The sequence below is a fragment of the Vanrija albida genome (assembly GCF_041260175.1).
Source record: "Vanrija albida strain AlHP1 chromosome Unknown contig_7, whole genome shotgun sequence".
Taxonomy (NCBI): domain Eukaryota; kingdom Fungi; phylum Basidiomycota; class Tremellomycetes; order Trichosporonales; family Trichosporonaceae; genus Vanrija; species Vanrija albida.
In genome coordinates this window covers 368892-388481 of record NW_027191426.1, presented here as the reverse complement: position 1 = coordinate 388481, position 19590 = coordinate 368892, and the positions used below count along the sequence as shown (strand labels likewise).

General features: G+C 63.8%; 6 protein-coding genes and 1 non-coding gene across 7 annotated transcripts; 1 reads left to right on the top strand and 6 right to left on the bottom strand.

The window, feature by feature from the left end:
- Positions 1 to 91: 91 nt before the first annotated feature.
- Positions 92 to 4506, bottom strand: snf21 (ATP-dependent DNA helicase Snf21; the record flags this gene model as incomplete). Its single annotated transcript, XM_069356988.1, has 4 exons — positions 92 to 697; positions 746 to 4116; positions 4162 to 4351; positions 4417 to 4506. 4 exons carry the CDS (start codon positions 4504 to 4506, stop codon positions 92 to 94), a joined length of 4257 nt encoding a protein of 1418 aa, XP_069204925.1.
- Positions 4507 to 5193: 687 nt separating this feature from the next.
- On the bottom strand, positions 5194 to 5274 carry Q8F55_008594. Its single transcript has one exon. It is a non-coding gene; the product is annotated as a tRNA-Ser (tRNA).
- A 1147-nt stretch (positions 5275 to 6421) lies between these two features.
- On the top strand, positions 6422 to 6887 carry Q8F55_008593 (uncharacterized protein; the record flags this gene model as incomplete). The annotated part of the gene is made up of 2 exons (XM_069356987.1): positions 6422 to 6536; positions 6637 to 6887. 2 exons carry the CDS (start codon positions 6422 to 6424, stop codon positions 6885 to 6887), a joined length of 366 nt encoding a protein of 121 aa, XP_069204924.1.
- A 465-nt stretch (positions 6888 to 7352) lies between these two features.
- Positions 7353 to 8893, bottom strand: Q8F55_008592 (uncharacterized protein; the record flags this gene model as incomplete). Its single annotated transcript, XM_069356986.1, has 2 exons — positions 7353 to 8055; positions 8886 to 8893. 2 exons carry the CDS (start codon positions 8891 to 8893, stop codon positions 7353 to 7355), a joined length of 711 nt encoding a protein of 236 aa, XP_069204923.1.
- Positions 8894 to 10174: 1281 nt separating this feature from the next.
- On the bottom strand, positions 10175 to 12122 carry Q8F55_008591 (uncharacterized protein; the record flags this gene model as incomplete). Its single annotated transcript, XM_069356985.1, has 6 exons — positions 10175 to 10252; positions 10292 to 10655; positions 10692 to 10967; positions 11000 to 11374; positions 11420 to 11470; positions 11875 to 12122. 6 exons carry the CDS (start codon positions 12120 to 12122, stop codon positions 10175 to 10177), a joined length of 1392 nt encoding a protein of 463 aa, XP_069204922.1.
- Positions 12123 to 12884: 762 nt separating this feature from the next.
- On the bottom strand, positions 12885 to 14740 carry ERC1_3 (ethionine resistance protein; the record flags this gene model as incomplete). Its single annotated transcript, XM_069356984.1, has 5 exons — positions 12885 to 13394; positions 13432 to 13584; positions 13650 to 13983; positions 14018 to 14234; positions 14323 to 14740. The coding sequence occupies 5 exons, from the start codon at positions 14738 to 14740 to the stop codon at positions 12885 to 12887; spliced, it is 1632 nt and encodes a 543-aa protein (XP_069204921.1).
- Positions 14741 to 15278: 538 nt separating this feature from the next.
- On the bottom strand, positions 15279 to 17942 carry Q8F55_008589 (uncharacterized protein; the record flags this gene model as incomplete). Its single annotated transcript, XM_069356983.1, has 12 exons — positions 15279 to 15535; positions 15571 to 16248; positions 16285 to 16598; positions 16633 to 16688; positions 16735 to 16801; positions 16848 to 16929; positions 16979 to 17340; positions 17373 to 17485; positions 17535 to 17599; positions 17634 to 17714; positions 17760 to 17820; positions 17859 to 17942. The coding sequence occupies 12 exons, from the start codon at positions 17940 to 17942 to the stop codon at positions 15279 to 15281; spliced, it is 2220 nt and encodes a 739-aa protein (XP_069204920.1).
- Positions 17943 to 19590: the final 1648 nt, after the last annotated feature.

Below are 19590 nucleotides of genomic sequence, written 5' to 3'. Positions count from 1 at the left end.
TCCCCCGCTCTTCTCGACAAATACATGAATAGAATCCTAGTGTATGCTGTACAGAGCGGTTCACACGACACGCTCATTTTATCTTCTCTCTCTAGTAGTCATCGTCGTCGTCATCATCCTCCTCCTCCTCCTGCGCACTCTCCTCGCTCTCGACAACCTCGTTGCGGCGGCTCGCAGCGCCGACGTTGATCTTGATCTTGGGCGCAGTGACAGACGGGCCCTTGTACATGGGAGTGCTCTGACCGCTCTGGGCAGGCGTCGTTCCCTCGGTGCTGTCGTCTGGCGGCGCAGTGTTGCGGCCATTGCCGTTGGTCTCGGCCGGGGCAGCGGGGAAGTTGACAATCTCCTCGGCGTAGCGCTTGTCAAAGTACGCCTCCATCGTGTCGGCAGCGTTGTACACCCACGAACCCTCGGTGTTGTACGTCCTCGCGTTGGTCCAGAGCAGCTTGAGCTCGCGGGACAGCGACTGCAGGCCGTACCCGGGCTGAACAAACTTGCGCTTGATCTGCGACATGGCGATCGGCTGCACAATGATGGCGTAGTAGTCGGGGTACTGCTTCCTGTCGACCGGGTTGCGGAAGTAGATGTTCCAGTGCTCCCCGGTAAGCTCGTCCTTGAGGCCGTTGACCTCGTCAAAGAGCTTCTTGACGACGTCGCGCTCCTCGTTGGACAAACCGCCAGTGGTCTTGCGGCGTTTCTGGAAAGTCAGCATGTTGTGTCGCAACCCAAAGCCAGCTGCACTCACGACAACAGGAGTCTCCTCCGGCTGGAAGCTAGGGGTGGCGCTCTTGCTTGGCCTTCCACGCTTCTTCTTGGGCGTCACCGCCGCCTCGGTCGCGACCGCCTCGGCCTTGAGGGCCTCCACAACCGACGACAGAGGCTTACCCTCCGACTCGGCCTGGACGAGAATCTCGTTGGCGCGCTTGCGCTCGGCCTTGCGCTCTGCACGTGCGCGTTTACGCTCGGCAGCCTGGTCAACGTCGTCGTCGCTGTTCTCGAGCGCATTGATAAACTGATCGTCGGTCAGGCCGTCGGTGTAGCGCACGTCGGCCTTGGCACGGCGGCCACGGCCCTGCTCCTCCTCGGCGGCAATCTGCTCGGCCATCTCCTGGCCAATGTCGCGGCGGTAGAAGGGTGGCAGCTCGGATTCCTGCATGAGAGGAGGGGGGATGGGCGGCTTGTTGCCGGCCTCCTTCCAGTCGGCAAGCTTCTTCTCGGCACGCTCCCTGTCCATGCGCGCGAAGATCTCAAGCTCGTGGTCACCGCGGGCGAGGAGCTCGTTCAGCTCTTCGTCGTCCAGCTCGTTGGTCTCTTCCTCGTCCTCGTCTCCAGGGGCCTCGAAGGCCTTGGCGAGGTAAGCCTCGTACTCGGCACCGGTGGTGACTTCGTCGAATTTACCGGCCTGAATAACCTTGCCGTCGATTTCGAGCTTGGCCTGTGCACGCTGCAGCACGAGCTCTTCGACAGTGCCGCTCGAGATGAGACGAAGGACACGGACTTCCTTCTTCTGACCGATACGATGCGCACGGTCCTGAGCCTGCAAGTCTGCGTGGGGGTTCCAGTCGGTGTCGTAGATGATGACAGTGTCGGCAGACTGGAGGTTGAGACCGAGACCACCAGCACGAGTGGACAGGATGAAGACCTGGTACGGCGAGTCGGGGTCGTTGAAGGTCGACAGCAGCTGCTGGCGCTCGTCGGCCTTGGTCGAACCGTCAAGACGGCAGTACTTCCAGCCACGGTAGTCAAAGTAGTCGGCAATGATGGACATGATTTCCGTCATCTGGAAGAAGATGAGGACCTTGTGGCCAGTGGCGAAGAGCTTGGGCAGAAGACGGTCTAAGAGCTCAAACTTGCCCGAGGTACGGACAATCTGCTCGTCGATGTGATTGCCGACGGAGAAGTCCTCGTCGACTTCGCGGAAAACGAAGGGGTGGTTGCAGATCTTTCGCAGCTGCATGATGGCGTTCTGGAGGTTTGCCTGGCGACGAGGCTTGCCCGCCGACAGGTCGGTGGGAAGCGTCTTGTACTTCTTGACGCTCTCGTACAGCTTCCACTGGAGTGCCGACATCTTGGTGTAGATGACCTTCTCGACCTTGTCGGGAAGCTCGGACTCGACGTCCTTCTTGAGACGACGGAGGAGGAAAGGACGGAGCACCTTGTGGAGACGCTTGACGACAAGGAGGGCCTCTTCTTCGTTCATCTCCATCTTCTCCTGGCCACCCGTGTTGGCGAAAGGCGCGTTGAACCATTCGTCGAACGACTTGACCGAGTTGAAGATCTTGGGGAGGACGAAGTTGAGCAGTGCCCACAGCTCGGGAAGGTTGTTCTGGAGCGGGGTACCGGTCAAAATGAGACGGTGGCGGGTAGAGTAGTACTCGTTGAGCGTCTGCGACAGCTTGGACTTGATGTTCTTGAGACGGTGGCCTTCGTCGATGATCATGTGGACCCATTTGATCTTGGCGAGCAGCGGTCGCTCCTTGATAATGTACTCGTAGGTTGTGAGACACACCTGGAAGTCGACGGCTCTGAGGCGGGGGTAGAACTCGCGACGGACCGATGGCGAGCCCTTGAGGATGAGGGTGCGCACCGCCGGAGCCCAGCGCTCAAACTCGAGCGTCCAGTTGGTGAGGGTTGACAGTGGCACAATGACCAGGAAAGGCCCGGACTGCGCCTTCCTCTCAATCAGATAGGTGATGAGCGAAATGGTCTGGATGGTCTTGCCGAGACCCATTTCGTCGGCAAGGATACCGTTCAACCTGTTGTTGTAGAGCGAGATCATCCACTGCAGACCCTTGACCTGGTAGTCCTTGAGGGTACCACCCGTAAGGATAGACGCCTGCTTGGTGACCTTTTCTTGGATGCGGTGGGCGACGGCGTAGTAGTCAACCTTGCCCTCGTTGCGCTCGGCGCCGTCCTCCTCGCCGTCCTGGCGGCGGGCACCGAACATGGCCTCAGAAGCTGGGCCGTCTTCGGTCTCGAACGGCAGAGCAAACTGGTCGACGTCCTTGTGGACGGGGTCGTTCTGCTGGTCGACGACGGCGGCAGCCAAAGTCTCGAGGTACTGGTCGGTCTGCTTGAGCAGGTGACCGATACGCGAGTCCTTGGCCTCGCCGAGGAGCTTGAGGTACGACTCTTCGTCGTCGTTCTTGAGCGCCTTGAGACGCTCCTTGGCGAGGCGCTCGACTCGGCGCTGCTCCTCCTTCTCCGTCTCGCTGTGCATGCGGAGGATGTACTTGCCGAGGCGGCGCATCTTGTCGGTTCCCGCGCCACGGGGGTTGGTGTCGCCGAGGTTGATGATGGTCTGGCCGTGGTCGACAATCGACTGGATGTAGGCAACGTGGCGCTGCTTGCCACGCTGCTCGCGCTCCGTACGCTGCCTGCGCTCAGCCGTCTCGGTGGCACGAGCATCGCGGAGGGTGTGGGTGCGGAAGCGGCGGAACTGGGAGCGATCGGCGGGGACCTGGGTGGCGCCGTGCAGGCCGCGGATGAGGTCCTCGCGCAGCATCCTCTGCTTGCCGAGCAGGCGGAGACTGAGCAACTCGATACGCGCCTGGATACCGAGCTTGCTCTGGTCCTTGGCGCCGTTGGCCGCGTCGTCGGTGATGCCCGAGATCTCAGCAGCGCCAGGCTGACCGAGGCCGGCAGTCGCGTCCATCTCCTCGAGCTCCTTCATGCGCCAGCCCATACGCGTCTCAACAAAGCGGTTGCGCTCCTCCATCAAGAGGTAGGGGTCAAGGCCGCGCGGCGTAATCGACGGAACAAGCAGACGCTGCTGCTTGTTCACGGGGTTGGTGATCTCATCGGCAAACTTGCGGTTGGCGTAAACGCTGGGGTGGGTGTACGCGTTGTACGGGTAGATGATGCTCGACTGGTCAAACTCGAGCTCGTACGGCGCCTCGCGCGGGGCGCCAGCCTCGACGACGGCCTCGACCGTCTTGTCAATGACCTTGGCCTCGGGCGTGGACGCCTGCTGTGGTGGTGGGGTGCCCTGCGCAGCCTGCTGGAGGTAGGACGGCACAGGCTGGTTGCGGCTGAGCAGGTGGTACGACTGGGCCTGCGAGCGGACCTGGGCAATCTGGGCCGGAGTGAGGGCGACGTGCTGGGCCGGCGTGGCAGCTGCAAAGTGTCAGCGACGGCGCGATGGATGGATGCGGCACTTACGAGCACCAGTACTTGGGCCGGCGGCAGGCGCGTTCTCGTCGGTCGGCGTGCCGGAAGCAGCAGCGGCGGCGCGCTTCTTTTGCTCGCCGATGGCGACGGCCCTGGCGTGCATCTGGAGGATCATGACGGTGCGCGCATACTCGGTCGAGTTTTCCTTGGTGTGGCCCGCTGCCTGGAGCTCTGCGGCGCGCTGTGGAAGTGTGTGAGTGGGCGGTGTGGTGTGTGTGCGAGGGTGGCGAGCATGCATCCACCTACCTTCCTGAGGGCGTTTACGCGAGTCTGGTCCATGCTGGCGATGAGCTCGCGCTTCTTCTCGTCGTCGAGAATGACGGGCGTGGCGGGCATTGTTTGTCCTGGTGCTGCTGGATTCGGCGGGCGGAAAGCACCAGGGAAGGCAGCTGCACCTGGTCCACTTGCACCTGGTGTGGATGCGGTGGAAGGAGAGGGCGCCGCTGCTGCAGCCGCTGCCGCTGCGGGGGAAGGCGCGGCGTCGGTCATTGCTGCGGCGTGGGGGTGGAGTTGTTGTTGACGATGATTGTGGGTATTATGGCCGCGCGTGCCGAGTCTACTGCCGCGTGATGGATGAGGGGTTGCAACGCGTGGATGCGAGTCCGAAGTCGCGGCGCGGTGGTGGGGTGGGGGTCAGTGGGTGGGTAGGTAGGTGGGTGCAACGAGCGAGCGACGAGTGAGAGGGACGGACAATGGGAAACCAACACGACGACGGAAGCAAATTTAAGCGGGATCAAATACCCTGGAGTCGCCGGATGTTTGGACTGTGGCACTTTTCAAGCCGTTTCCTCGCATACAGTGTACAAGAACATATGCATGAAGGAGAAAAGGTGCACTTGAATCGTGGTCTGGGATGCATACGGAGGGCGGGGGGTGAAGGAGAGACGAGGGATGAAAGACAGCGGTGACCTTGGCTTGGTCGCCACACAGGGTTGGCAATAGGACAGGCGGCAGCAAAAGAGGTGACCAAGAGGTGAGATTCCAACCTCGTCACCTCTGCCAAATGCAAAAGGTGAATTTGTACGACATTGACATGATTCGAACATGCGCTCCCGAAGGAAGTTGATTTCGAGTCAACCGCGTTAACCACTCCGCCACAATGCCTTTGATGATTGTGGATGGGGCGCAACATACTTGACGTCTTCGACTGGCGTCGGGAAACGCAAATCACGATCCACGATACTGATCACCCTCTGCCTTTACCACCTCACCCTGGTCCCACCCTCTGCCCCCGCGTCGCTCGCCCTCGTGCGCCCGCCTGATGTCGCTTGTGCATCGCCTTGTGCGTTTCTAGCAGAGTTGGCTTGTGTTTGAGCTCTCGACGCCGAGTCGACCACACGGTCTGCCCCACCTCGATCTTTGACCTCTACTATCATCGTTCTCGCCTATGCAACTCCTTGAACACAAAGCTTCGTTGGCAACGAGTACTGGTAACTCATGCCATGGCTTCCAGTCGGTGGCATGCGCCTGGCGGCCCTAGTGGCTAAGGACGGCTGCTAAGGAAGCCGAGCGCCCCTCGTGGCAGTCGAAGCCGAGCCACGCCGAGGGTAGTCGGCGCCGTGGCCTGGCTACGTGTCTGCACTAAAGGCATGCCGCTTCGTCTCCCCCAACCTCGGCAGTGCGCGTTATCCCCCGCGGGGCCTCTCACCGCGCTGCTGGTCAAGTGACTCCCAGTTCCCAAGTTCACGCGCCCATAACATGTCGTCAGCGCGACCGTAGCCCGAGTGCTTCCCCGCAGTGTTCGTCACGAGTAGCGCCATGGCCGAGGGGCGGGGCGCACGAAGGATGCAGATGATCGTGTGACGTGATCACCGCGAGTGCCACTGCCTCCGCGGACAGATCACCCTCTGCATTTCTGCAGATCTGTGCCCTGTCCGCCAGGCCAGAGTGCAGTGGCACCTGCCCAACCCAACGAGCCACCGGACGCTCCGATCCCAGCGCGCACTGGTCAGGACCGTACGAGCAAGCATGCGTGCTGGCCCCACCACAATCTAATCCGATACGCAGCGGGGTCGGGGCGCTCGGGTCGGAAGGCCCGGCGCCGGCGCACTCATCTCCGGAGGGCCGGTGCCACTCTGCCCGGTGGTGGGGTCCGGGGGGTATAAAGGTGCGGGGGGGTGATGGGGGTCACTGTATTGACTGGCCGCGACGAGGACACGCTAGCTGTACGCGACGAGAAGCAACCCGAGTGCAATACCGCAGACCGCCCAAGCCCGACCGAATCCTCAACCCCGACAGACCCGCCCCCACAATGCCCCTCTACCTCGCCTACTGCCCCGACAAAGAGGGCAACTTCGCAGGCCGCATGCAAGAGCGGCAGGCGCACGTGAGCGCCAGTGCGGCTGGCAAGAAGGCCGGGACGACGGGTGAGTGGCGGGGCGCGGGGGGGAGGGGGAGGGATGGGGCAGCCTTGTCGGGGTTGTACTTCGGGGTGGTGCTTGTCGTGGTGGCGCTCACGCCCCCCAGTCTTCGGCCGCGCCTTCGTCGACGACGCACACAGCCACCACGCGGCCGAGCGCCTCACGCCGCAGGCGCAGCACGACGGCATGGCGGGCAGCGTCATGATCTACCGGTATCCCACGATCGAGGAGTGCTGGGCGCGGATTCGGGGCGACGCGTACTGGCTCCAGGGGGTGTGGGACCGGGACCGGGTGGTGGTGCGCGAGATTATCGGGGCTGAGGGGGACGATGCGCTGCGGCTTGTCGTTGGGGCGTAGGCATGTATCGGGTTGCACGGGAGGGGGGAGGGGTGCGGTATGAGGAGGAGGGGGAGAAGCTGGACGGAGCAGCCACTCGCCCGTGGCGATCTGAACGCTCCACCCTCGGCGTTGCGAGGCTCGTCTCGGGGTATAGCGCCGATGCTCGATCCGAAGCATGCTGGAACCGATCCAGCTGACACTCGACGTACACCGCCCGAGTGGAGCTCGCGATACACCGTGCCCACTCCGACTTCCCACCCCTCCCCACCCCACACGGAGTTCCATTCAGGGGAGCAGCACACCCGCACCACTGCCGGCGGCCTCGGCCTCGCCGCGGGCAGACGCCGCGCCGCGGCGCGGCGCCGAGTCGAGTCAAACGTGCGCACACCCACCCGTATCAACAAAACTGCATAACGCATCGTGGTGCTACAACATGCGACGAATCAATGAATCATGATGGCCTGGCGTGGCCCGCCCGCTGCTCTACGCCGGCGTGCCCGCGACCCACGCCTCGCGCGCCTTGACGGCGTCGTATCTGCCCTTGGTGAACGTGTACACGCCCTTGCGGTACGCCTTGAGCAACAATGGGTCGATGGTTGGCGGGGCGGCGCTCGCCGGCACAATCTCAATCTCGAGGTCGGCGGCGGCGGCGTCGAGCTCGTCGGGCACCGTCTGGACCGAGTCGTCGGATCCAGCGCTCGCAGCGTACGTCAGGCCGGGGACCGAGCGGTCCGACGCGAGGCGGGCTGGCCTCCGGGTGGACGGGGCGGGCGAGAGCTCAAAGTGCGTGTTGGACAGGGCGCGGGCCAGCTCGTCGATCGGGCGCGGCGTGCTCGGCTTGGGCTTGGACGTGACCGGCGCGAGGGACACCGGCGCCAGGAGGCCGACGGCGGGCGGCGCAAAGGTCGGGGCGCGCGCCGCCGACGCAGCCTTGCCGGCGTCCTTGGCCGCCTTGACGTGCGCCAGCAGGTCCTGCGGGCTCACGTACGGCATGTGGCACGTGCTGCTCCACACGCCGTCAAAGTACTCTGGGGGCGGCTTCGGGGGAGCGTCAGGCGTAGCAGCGGCAGTCGCCTGCGAGCTGGGCGCGAGGCTGACGGGCTCGGACGTCGCGTTGATGTAGAGCGACACGCGGCTGTCCTGCGCCCAGTCGAGGTCGTGGTAGTCGTCCTCGGCGTCCCACCCGCTTCCTCGCCCTCCCGGCAGTCGAAATGGGGCCGACAGTGTGCCTCGCCGCGCGGGGTAGGTGGTGTGAGAGGGGGTTGGGCGTGGTGGTGGGATGGGTGGTGGAGACGACGGCGTGCAATGTGGTTGGAGGATTTTGTGCCCGCGGGGGAGGGTGATCGACGGGTGACTGTTTGGGTGGGCGGCGGCGACTTTGGTGGGCCTGGGCTGCCTGACGACGGCGTCGGAACTGGGATAGGCGAGAGGGGTGATGGACAATGAGTAATGGGGTGATGGCGAGATGCAGACGAGTGTCGTTGCTGCTGCGAGCGTACGTTGCTGTGTCTGATGCACACGGTCCCACCCAGCAAGCCAGGCGTTGACAAGTTCCGAGAGAACGGCGCGCGCCAACAGTCACACTCCGCAGATTCCACCTTTCCGGTAAGTTATTGCGGCTGGCGTCGCGCGTCTGTCTCCTCGCGTGTCGCACGACGCTGGACTACGGCGCGTGTGGCTCCGAGTTTTGCCCCACGATGCCACCCCACGCGCGCGCCGAGCCCATGCATAAGCGTCTAGCTGTAAACAACACACCGTCCTGCCTGACATTTCCGGCGAGTGACGAGTAGCTGGCAGCGCCAAGCGCCGCCTGGCCGCCTGCACCCACCGGCGCCTGGCTCACGTCCCACCACACGGGCATGCTCGGGTTCACCGCTCTCGGAGCGGAAGCAATTTCCCCGGTTACGTCGCAAAGCCGGCCCAATGCCGTTGGAAAACCGCAACAGCCAGGGGAAGCAGTAGGGTAAAGGCAAAATGGCAAAAGGAGATGCCCCCAGGCTGGATTGAACAACCGACCTCATCATATCGAAGATGTTATACGAGTGACGCGCTCTACCACTGAGCTATAGGGGCCTCTTCTGTCAAATTGATCGGCGCCCGTCCTTTGGGCGTACGCCACGCCCCGTGTGGTGGCAGAATGTGTTTGGCGTGTGACAGTCAGGGCTCGTCCTTGCCTTCTTACCGATGATAGCGGGCGCAGACGTCGCAGTTGGGTTGAGGAGGGAAGGCTGGTGTGAGGTGAGGGGAGCCTTGATGGATCGTAGAGTATGGCGGCGGGAGGACACAGGCAGCCGAAGGCGAGAGGGCGTAGAGGCAAGGCAGAGCAGCCACTCGGTCTCAACAGAGATTGCCTGGTGAGCTCGGTGGCTGCAAAGGTGTGGGCGGAGACGTACGGGTGCAATGTCGGGTAAGGTGTGATAGAGGGTGTGAATACGCAAGTGAGTGGACATCTAGGACGAGTGAGTGTCTAGTGTCGTGGCGGGTGGGTGGTCGTCGACGCCGAGTTGGAAAGCGAGTGTGGGATGAGAGAGGGAGAGGAAGAAAGAGTTTTCGCGGGGCTGATAGCCTTATATCCCAGTCCAGTGACAGGGTGGCGAGCAGGCCACGTCGACAAGTGGGAACGGGACAATGCGCAGTGTGCGGGCGCAGAGATGAGGGGAGAGCGCGGGCGTCGGGCGTCGGGCGTATGTAACACCAGCCGCCCAGCCCGCAGGCGCTGTGTGTTCACGGGGGGTAGCGCGCAGATCCGTTCAACAGCATGCCCGACTGACAACTCCTGGGAGGCTGGAGGTGTGGGGCTCACGTCGCGACGAGGAGAGTGGGTTGATGGGATGAGAAGAGGAGCAGGTTTATGGGGGGAGGGGGGGTACGAAGTGGACGAGAGTCGACGAGTTGTTGCGAGGCTGGTGAGAGGATGGCGAGAGCGAAGAGCGGATCAGCAGTGAGCGAGCGACGAAACTGAGACGAAACTGAGACGGCGACTCGTGGCCAGGCTGGAGGAGAGATCCACTGGACGGGGCGTGGGCGAGGCGAGGCGAGCCGCATGGTCGTGTGGGCTGGCGGGAATTTGGTCAAAGAGGAGGCCGGGGGTCGAGCCACATGTCATGCAGCCACTGAGTACTGAGTGCCGAACCGCTGGCTAGTTGGCAAGGTGGACCTCGCCGAGTGAAGCGCGTGGTGGCACATCCCGAATCACAGCCCAGTGCCACACCCACCCACCCGCCACCCGCCACCCGCACCCTCACAATGATCCATGAAGTATGTGTACGTGTACATATGCGCTGTCCGGCCCAAGTGTCCGTCTATTACCAGAACTGGGTGAGGTCTGGGTGGATGTTGTCGCGTGTCCGCAGCAGGACAATGTTCGCGGATGTGGTGGAGAACTGGGGGGTCAGACACAAGCACTCGGGGCGGCCACTCACCCCGTTGCCGACAAACACGCCGGCCCGCCGTGCGACCTCCATGTCGACCGCGGGCCCCACCTCGCGGTCCTGGAAGTCGGGGTAGACGTCTGTGCGGCCGACAAACACCTGGTCCCACGCGTCGCTCGCGAGCCAGCGGCGGACGTCTTCTGTCCAGTCGTCTGGCGCGTCGGTGAGCAGGTAGATTGTCCTCAGGAGCCGGTGGTTCTTGCGCATGCGGCGGGCGCGCGCAATGATCGCCTTGACGTCGGGCAGGCACTTGGCCTTGTACAGCCCCAGGCGGGTATCCTCGACCATATCTGCTGGCGGGGGCACGTTCTCGTTGCCTGGCAGCTTGGGTAGCTTGTTCCACGATACAAAGGGGCTGGGGGTGTGAGCGACGAACGGCGGGGTCACGTACGCGCTCCGCTCTCCCTTCTCCTCGCACGCCTCCTCCCACCCGTCGCCGCGGCGTAGGTGGAGGGCGAGGATGTGCGACCACGGGTTCTTGGGCATGATGTACTTGATGCGCGAGTTGACGATGCGGTCGACGTCGTAGCTCGCGCTGTGGGGCGCGATTGCGGGCATCATGCGGTTTAGGATACCGAGCACGCGCGGGGAGAAGCTGAAGTGTTGCATGACGGGTGACTTGGCCAGCGTGTCGGCAATGTCGACGGCGGCTTTCGAGTCGAAGAATCTGGCGTCAGCGGGGTCCGGGCCTCAACCTACTCGTCGTCAAACACCTCGCCCTTGATGCGGATACAGTTGGCGCTGTCATCGAGCAAGCTATTCAGCTCGTGGAGGCGCGTCTTGCCGTCGGCCGACAGGGTGACTTCGCCGTTCGGGTTGGCGTCCGTCTTGAGCGTGATGACCCGTTGCCGGGAGCGGGGGCACACCGAGTCGTAGAAGGACGCCGTGACGGCTCGTGGTGCGTGGTAGTGGCGCTCGAAGCCGCTGATCACGTTGGCGACGTACGCCGAGAGCGGGACGCGCGCGCTCCGCCACGGCCACTTGTCGAAGAGGACGGGGAGGAGGGTGTCGGCCTCGACGTAGGGCTCGAAGGCTAGGGAGCGGTTTGCGGTGAAGGCGACGTGGTGCTGGAGGCTGGGCGTGGCGTGAGCGGGGGTGTCAGGTGGGCCGACGACTTACAATACCCGCTGCAGCTGGTGGTTGAAGCCTGTTCCTTTGGGCACGTCGAACCTGGGGTGTGAGCGGGGCCTCTGTGGGGTGTCTAGCGGTCGCAAGCGGCAGACGCCAGTGCTGGGCACCTCGACGACAGCCGCACGGCCGTGGTTCGAGGCGAACGCCCCGTCCCTCGCCTCCCACGCAGGAGCAGAGCTCGCGGCGGTCGGGGAGCGGGCATCGCACCGCCATCGACCATCCTCACCGCTGGTACCCGCGCGCTCACGAGCACGACCAAGCGCTCGCGAGCACGGTCCTCGGTTCCCGCCGAAGATCCGGCTCTCGCTCGCTGCGCTCGCTCGAGGGTGGACACTGGCTCGCTGGCGCTCGCAGAGAATCTGTCGCTCGCTCGCTACGCTCGCTCGAAGGCGAGAGCGTGCTCGCTGCGCTCGCTCCAATCCTATGCCGCTCGCTCGACTTACTTTACAAACCGCCCATACCGCCCCTCGGGAAAGCTCAACCGATAGTCATGCTGCGGCAGGCCCGCCTCGACGCGGTACTCGGCCACATAGCTCGGCGGGAGCGGCGGCGAGGGGTGCGCGACGAACAGCAGCAAGAGGAGCAGGACAACGAGGAGGACGCGGAACCCCGCGCGGCGGCCGGTGAGGAGGTGCAGCGGCGCGCGGAGCGAGGCGAGGTCGAGCGTGTGGGTGCCGAGGGTGAGGCGCATGGCCGTCGTCGGGGGTGGGGGTCGTGGTTGGGTACTCAGCCTCGCGCCTGTTCAAGGCGTGTCAGTCGTCGATGATGCGATGGCAAGAGCGAGGCAGAGCCAGCCGGCGTAATCGTGTCGCTCGTCCGCGCAATGTCTGGGAACCTGGAACCGTGTCGTCACTAACCCTTGTTGACAGGTTGCGCCGCCGAAACGGCGTGCCTTGGGCTCTGGGGGGCGGGTGGAGGTCGAGGTCGTCAAGGGCGGCGCTGGCGGGGAGCGTGGGAGGGCCGGGGTGGTGACGCCGTCGTGATTGGTAGCCTGCTTGCGAGGTGAGCAAGGTGGATGTGACGAGTGATGGGAGGGAGGTGACTGCACGTTCCGCGGGCCGGTATCTACGCCGGCCATCGACGCTAAGCTGCGCATCGTATAAGCTCAGACGCCGCCTGGCCCTCGCCACGGCTGTCACCGTCGCCGTCGTCGCCGAGACCCCCGTCAGTCGCCTCCTGCCCGCGTGACTGTTCTCTCTGCAGAACAAACACGCCTATTCATGCTCAATGCTGGCGTCGCTGGCGTCGCTGGCGTCAGTGGCGCTCGCCCTAGGCCATTTGCTGTCTTAATGACTTCAGGGGCACCGCACTCAGTCTGGGCCAGACGACCTGCCCACCCCGCCAACATGCACCATGTGCACCAGTAATACGACTATGCTTATGTTACATGGCCTCGATGGCTCGCTCTTTTCTCCAGCAGGCACCGAGTCGCGGCAGTCGCTTCGCGACTGCCTTACGCCTCCTCCTCCTCCTCGTCAGAATCACTGCCAATCTCGCGCTGCTGCACCCGCTCCACCTCGTCCTCCCACTTGATCGTGGCCGCAAACAGCAGCTCCGACGCCGCCGTGCAGCCCAGCGCAATCGCCGCGCCGGCCCACAGGCCGCTCAGGCCCCAGTGGGGCGAGCCGAGGCCGAGCCACGCGCCGAGCGGCAAGCCGACAAGGTAGTAGCCGACAAAGTGGATGATGCTGCCGACGTTCTGGCGGCCAAACGCGCGCAGGCACGCCGCGCCCACGTTCTGCAGGCCGTCAAACACCTGATACGAGGCGACGAACACAGCCGCGGCGGCCGCGACGTCGGCGACGGCCTTGTCGTCGGTGAAGATGTAGGGCAGCTGATGGCGGTAGATGAGGACGAGCGCGCCGCAGGTGCCCGACACGAGGATCTCGAGGAAGAAACCCGCGCGGACCGTCATCTTGGCACGCTTGATTGCCCGTGCGCCGAATCCGAGGAGGTTGCCGACCTGTGGGTTAGGAGGGCGAGGTGCGCGGGTGACTCACTCGGTTGGCGATGCCGATCGAGATGGCGTACGGGACCATGGCGACAATGTTGTCGAGGGTCGAGATGATGGCCTGGGCCGCGACGGCGTGGGCTCCGAGGCGGCCGGCGAGGAGGGCGATGATTTCGAATGCCCATAACTCTGAGCCGAACATCTGCGCGAGGGTTAGGGAGGGCGGACGTGGGGTTGAGGGTGGCGCCACCTCGCGCGCGCACTCACCAAAGCACCCGGCACGGCAATCCACAGAATGCTGCCCCAGTCCTCCCAAGCCTTGCGGGTCCAGCCGTCCCAGCACTCCTTGGCGCGCGTGCGCGAGACGTAGAGCACGAGGCCGAGGCCAGCCGTCCACATGGTCGCGGCGGTCGCGAGAGCCGCGCCCGCCGCGCCAAAGTCGGTGTAGTGGACGAGGTAGATGGCGAAGAGGGTGTGGAAGGGGAGGATGGCCAGCAGGACCAGCGGCGGGGCGGCCATGATGCCCTGGACCTGGAGGAAGCTCTTCATGTTCTCGAACAGGCCGAGGGCGGGGAGGAGGAGCGACGCGTAGCGCATGTAGCTGGGTGTGAGCTGGGCCAGGGGCGTGGGCTTACATCTTCATGCCGTGGACGAGCTCCTCGGGCTGCTTGAGGGCGAGGAGGATGGGGCCGACGTTCCACCACAGCAGGGCGATGAGGAAGGAGAGGACGACCGAGAGGAGGATGGTGCGCTGGAGCACCTGGCCGATCACGTAGCGGTGGTCGACCTGGGTGTAGAGGGGGGCTGAGAGGGTGGTGAAGGCGGCTGCCATTGCGAGGGGGAGGGGGAAGCCTGCGGGGTCAGCGAGCCGCGCAGCGGCGAGCGAGGCAGGAGGGTGCCAGGCGACATGCCGGCACCAGACCCGCCGAGGGCAACTCACCAGTGACGAGGATCAACAGACTCGAGTTACCCACAACCGCCAGCTCGCCCGGCCCCAGCCGGCCCACAATCAACACGTTGATGGTATTCAGCGCGTTCTCGAGCATGAGGCCCATGGTCAGCGGGATCGAGTTGCGCACGAGGACCTTGAGCTCGTTGAGTGTCGAGGCCGGGCGGTTAAGGCCGACCACGCCGTGGTGCTTGTGCCCCGCGTCGCTGAGGCTGATGCCGCTCTGCCCGGCCGCGGCCGCAGCGTGGGCCGCAGCGGCGGCGCTCGGCGGCGCTTCGGAGAGCAGCGGCGTCGCTTCGGTGTAGCTGACCCTCCTGTGCTCTGGGAGCGGGGCCATGGTCGGGACTGGGCGCCGGGCCGGGAGGTCGAGGTTGGGCGCGTTGAGCACCGAGGGGGAGAGCTGCGGCATGTCGTCGTTGTCGCTTCGGGCTTATGCACAGGACAAGGAGGGAGGGAGGAGTGACGCCGGATGGCGAGATGGACAGTGTAGATGTATGTGTGCTGTGTGCTGTGGTGCAGTGGGGCTCAATTTGCTGCTCCTGCGTCCTTACTGGCCGTCCCGACCAAAGCTGCACCTGACGCGCGTCATTAGGAATGCGACGACATATGTAGAGGCCCGAGTCGCCCTTAGCCGCCCAACGCCGCAGCCCGCCGCCGCCAGCGCCGCCAGCGCCGCCATCACCCGCCGCCGTCACCCGCAAGCGCTGGTTGGCCCCGGTCGCGGGTAAAGCCCCTCTCCGGCTGCCTGCTACTCCAGATAACAGACACAATTCAGCCTTTACTCTCCTCCGCGTTCCAGATAGCCTCCATACCCCGCATCATTCAGCCTCGCATCGTCGCGCGGCATGCCGATCACGCCCACCACGGCCCACCTTCAACGGCCAGGCCACGGCCACGGACAGCCTCTCCGCACCACAAGCGCGCGCTAAACAATGCATACACACCCGTCACATCAACACCCACGTCCCATTCCCCTTCTGCTCAACCTGCCCCTCCCGCTTGGCCGCAGCCATGAACATGGCCAGCTCGTCCCTCGTCCCGTCATAGTCCTTCATCATCGACAGCATCTTTTGCAGCGTGTCAATGTTCTGCGGACCGAGGTTGCTCAGCATGCCCTTGATGTAGCTCCAGTAGATCTGCACACGCTGCGCACGCCGCTCGTCGACCGTCTTGAACAGTGGCGCCGCCGCCTCCTGCACATATGCTAGCCGTCAGCGTCGCACAAACACCCCCACTTACATCGGTTCTCGCCCGCCTCCTCGACCACCTCGAGCAGCCGCCACATCCCGTCGTCGTCCTCCTTGAGCACGCCGTGCCCGACCCAGTGTGCCAGCGCATTGCGCAGCGGCACGCCGTCCACACCAAGCTTGTCGCCCATGCCCTCCTCTGACCACCTCGCCTGTCCCTCGAACAGCTCGGCCACTGCTGCCTGCAGCGGCGTCGCCTCGGCCGTCACCTCGCGATCCTCCAGCTCGAGCGTAATCGTAACCTTGCCCATCTCCTGCAGCCAGCGCAGCCGCTTGTCTGGCTTGAAGTGGTGGAACGCGGCTTCGTACTCGGCCTGCACCTGCTCGAGCTTTGGCGTGAGGTGCAGCGACGACGCGTGCAGGTTCGGCCAGAACATGCGTGAGATGATGAGCGGGTGGATGATTGACTCAATGTCCCCATGCACATGGTCGTCAATGCGCTTGGAATCCGCCATGTCCTTAAGCATGACGTCGCACACATGCAGCGCCTCCTCGCCGAACCGGATCTTGAGCAGCTCAATCGTGCGCACCTCCTTGACGGCGTCATAGTCGTCGATCGCAAGCAGTCGTGTGGCGAGGTACGCCTGCAGCTCCTTGACAATAACCTCGCGCGTCTCGTAAATGCTGACGAGCGTGCCAACAATGTCGGCAGTCTTGCCTGTGCGGAACTCTGCGCCGTTAGCCGGGCACCAACTCTGTGACTCACCAGGGGCAGCGTCGTTGGGCTCGGGCTCCCACTTCGGGTCCCAGAACTTTTCGACCGTCGGGTCGTTGGTCTGAGCGAGTGGCTCGGCCGACGCTGGGTCGTTCTCGTCCTGCAGCTCCTCTCCCTCAACGAGCGTGGCGACGATGCACCGGATGGTGTCGGGCCGATCGCGCAGGTGGCGGCGGAGCGGCTCTGCCACCTTGTGCAGAAGGACGCCGAGCGGGTCGATGATGCGAAGGCAGCGAATCGTCGAGATGTACTGAGTGATGACGTCTTTGGTCTCTGCGCCGGGGTGGAGGAGGCGCTTGAGGTTGCTGGGCGTGAGCGCGGGGTGTGGGTCCGACTTACGCAGCGCGGAGCTTGTCCACCAGCTGGTCTCGCTGATCAACCTTTATCAAGCAGTCCTGGTGGCGTCAGTGTGGGTACGACTCTGGCGCGCTAGGTACCCACCCGGAGATCCTCGAGCGCCGCCAGCGAGTCGGGAAAGTCGACAATGATGTCGAAGAGTTCGTCGGTTCTGCGTACGTCAGCGCTGGCCTCCACCCTCCCAGGCCTTCCCTCACCTGATCTCAAAGAACGACTTGCACAGGTAGTAGTCGAAGCGCGAGTACATGGATCTGAGCATGTCCTGGGGGTTGCTGTTTGCTGCGGCGGTGGTTAGGTCTTATTGTTCAATCCCAGAACCTCCACCTACTCTCAAAGACGCCAGAGATCCAGCTGACGACGGTGTCGGATACGCGCTGGCGTGCGCGTGCCAGCCTGCGCTCCTCCCACCCCATCCCCGTCTCCTCCTTGGCAATCTTCTCAATCTCGTCGTACGCCACGCGCATGAGGGTCGTCGCGTATCTCGGAAACACGCTCAAGCGGTGGAGGTGGGGCGACGGCGCGGCGACCTTCTGCTTCTTGCGTGACGGCTTGGGATCGTCGTCGTCCTGGCGAGGGAGGCCGGCCAACGACTCTTGGAGGAAGAAGCGCAGGTGATCGGGGAAGGAGGCGGGGAGGGCAGCGTACACCAGGTGCTGGAACAGCGTCGTGAACGAGTTCATGATTTTCGCGCTGGGGTTAGCTGGAACGCCGGATGGGCTCACTCTTCAAATGCGCGCAGGGGGAGACCCCAGACTCTCTGCCAGCCCGACAGGCGCTCGAGGAGCTCGACCATGATGGTGGAGGTTTGGGGGTGTGCCGAGACGGCGGTGGTTTCCTGGAGAGTCAGTGGGTACTCAATCGGGTTTTGCGGCTTTTGCACCCACCTGCAGAGCTGCAAAGTACCGCCCAATATCCTGCCTGACGAGGAAGAATCTCGACTCGACCGCGTCTGCTGTCAGCTTGCTTTCCTCCTCATAGCTCACCTGTAAAGTCCTGATGCAGCTCGGGCAGCTTGCCAGCCGAGCGGAGCACAGCGAATGCCGCGGCGACGTTGCGGTTCTCATCTGCATATGTCAGATAGGTGAATCGTGAAAGAAGTTGGCACCTACGAGAACGGTGCGAGGTGGCAATGTCGCGGGGGAAGAGATGCGCCTGGGCGATCTCGGTCGCCTGGGATGTCAGTTCAAGTTGCTCCTCCAGTTACTCACCCGTGCAATCTCATCGTACCGCCGAGCACCTTCTGCCGATGTCGTCGGCGTGTCCCATGCTTGCAGGGCGAGGGCAAGGGCCATTGTCGTGTGGTCGCGAGCTGCGCGAGCTGGTGGAGACAGTGATCGGGTTCCTCGAAGCAATGTTGTTGTCCCACTCGCACACTGACGTCGAACCGCCGCCCACACGATCTGGGTCCACCGTGAGAGACTTGATCACGTGACCCCATTCATGCAGAACTTATGTCACCCGCCCTTTGTTTCACTCGCCGCGCTGCTCCTGGCTGCGGTAGCAACCGCCGCAGACGCGCAGGCAGACGCGGCGCAGATTGAGGCCATCCATCGCTGCACAGCATTGATGCGCCCGCTGGCTCGGTCCGCCGCCGACGCCGCCGACGCCGCCGCCGTTGCCGCTGCCCGCCGGGAACCTCGCCGCTACATTGCTTCCTCCCTTACAGGTGCAGGTGGCAGCGGCGCGCAAACTCTACTAGCAGCCACAGCCACAACGCTGCCGCACTGCCTACGTCTTGATCAGCCAGCACAGGGCAAACGAAGGAATTTCAATCACAGTTGCCCGTAGTCGACACTGCTTGCCTCATTGCCGCCGCCACTGCCTCCACTGCCACTATCCAACGCCATGTCGTTATCCCGCACTGATGATGATCTGCTACACGACACGGCCACGGCAGCTGACAAAAGTCTGGGCGGTGGGCGGTGGGCGTAGGAGGATAATACCAAGACCATGTATGTGAAAGGGGGCAGGGCTTGTGTTTCGTGGGTATGACCGCGTCGTCGCTGTGGGAGCAGTATGGAGCTGCGGCAGCATCTGAGAATGTGTGACGTTTAGGTCTTGTATCCTGAGGCGCAAGAGACTTGGCAAGACGGGGGTGTACACCTTTTTCACGACGCGCTGGCAAAAGTCCTTAGTCGAGGAGCACGTCGCGTCTTTGACTTTGTCTACGCGAAACATGGGGGATTTGCGCTATTTGGTAGTACGTCTGTTGTGCCAGGGGAGGGGGGGGGGAGGATGCTTGTAGGGTGATGCGCGTCAGGGGCGACTAATGCGACATGTGCCACCGGGAGTGATGGCGCGTTGGCAGTAAGCAGTCCAGTTTGCAGTCAGTTTGGGGGCGCTTCTAATGGGGTGGCAGAGAAAAAAGGCGGCTGGGGCGGGGCGGGGGCGGCGCGGCGGCCAAAATATTTGTATGGGAGGGTATTACTCAGGGTTTCAAGTTTCCAGTTGGTGGACGGGCACAAGGGCGGCGGGCGGCGGGGGCAACGACGCGCGGGCACGGGCGGGCGGGCGACGGGCGGGCGGGGACAACAAGCCAGGAGGTTGCGCGCACCGCACCGCATCCTGGATTGACTCAGGGTAACCATTTGGGCCAGAGGGGGGGCGCGGCGGCGGGCCCTGCAGACCGTCGCGACGTAGAGGGCCGTCGTGTGGGAGAGGGAGGGAAGGCGGCGGCGGCTTGAAAGCCCTTTTGCACTGCAAGCAACAGGGAAAGTGTAGGGCAACAAGCGCGCAGTGTGTGAGTCCAGCCAGCAGTGCAATCCAGCTAGCCAGCCCAGCCAGGCGACCACCACCCCACGACGACCACCCACCCGACACACCACCCAGCCCAGCCCAGCCCAGCCCAGCCAGCACCACACACCACCCACACTGCACTGCACTGCACCACTGCACCACTGTACGGCACCACCACACACACTTTGCGATCCACCTCGTTGT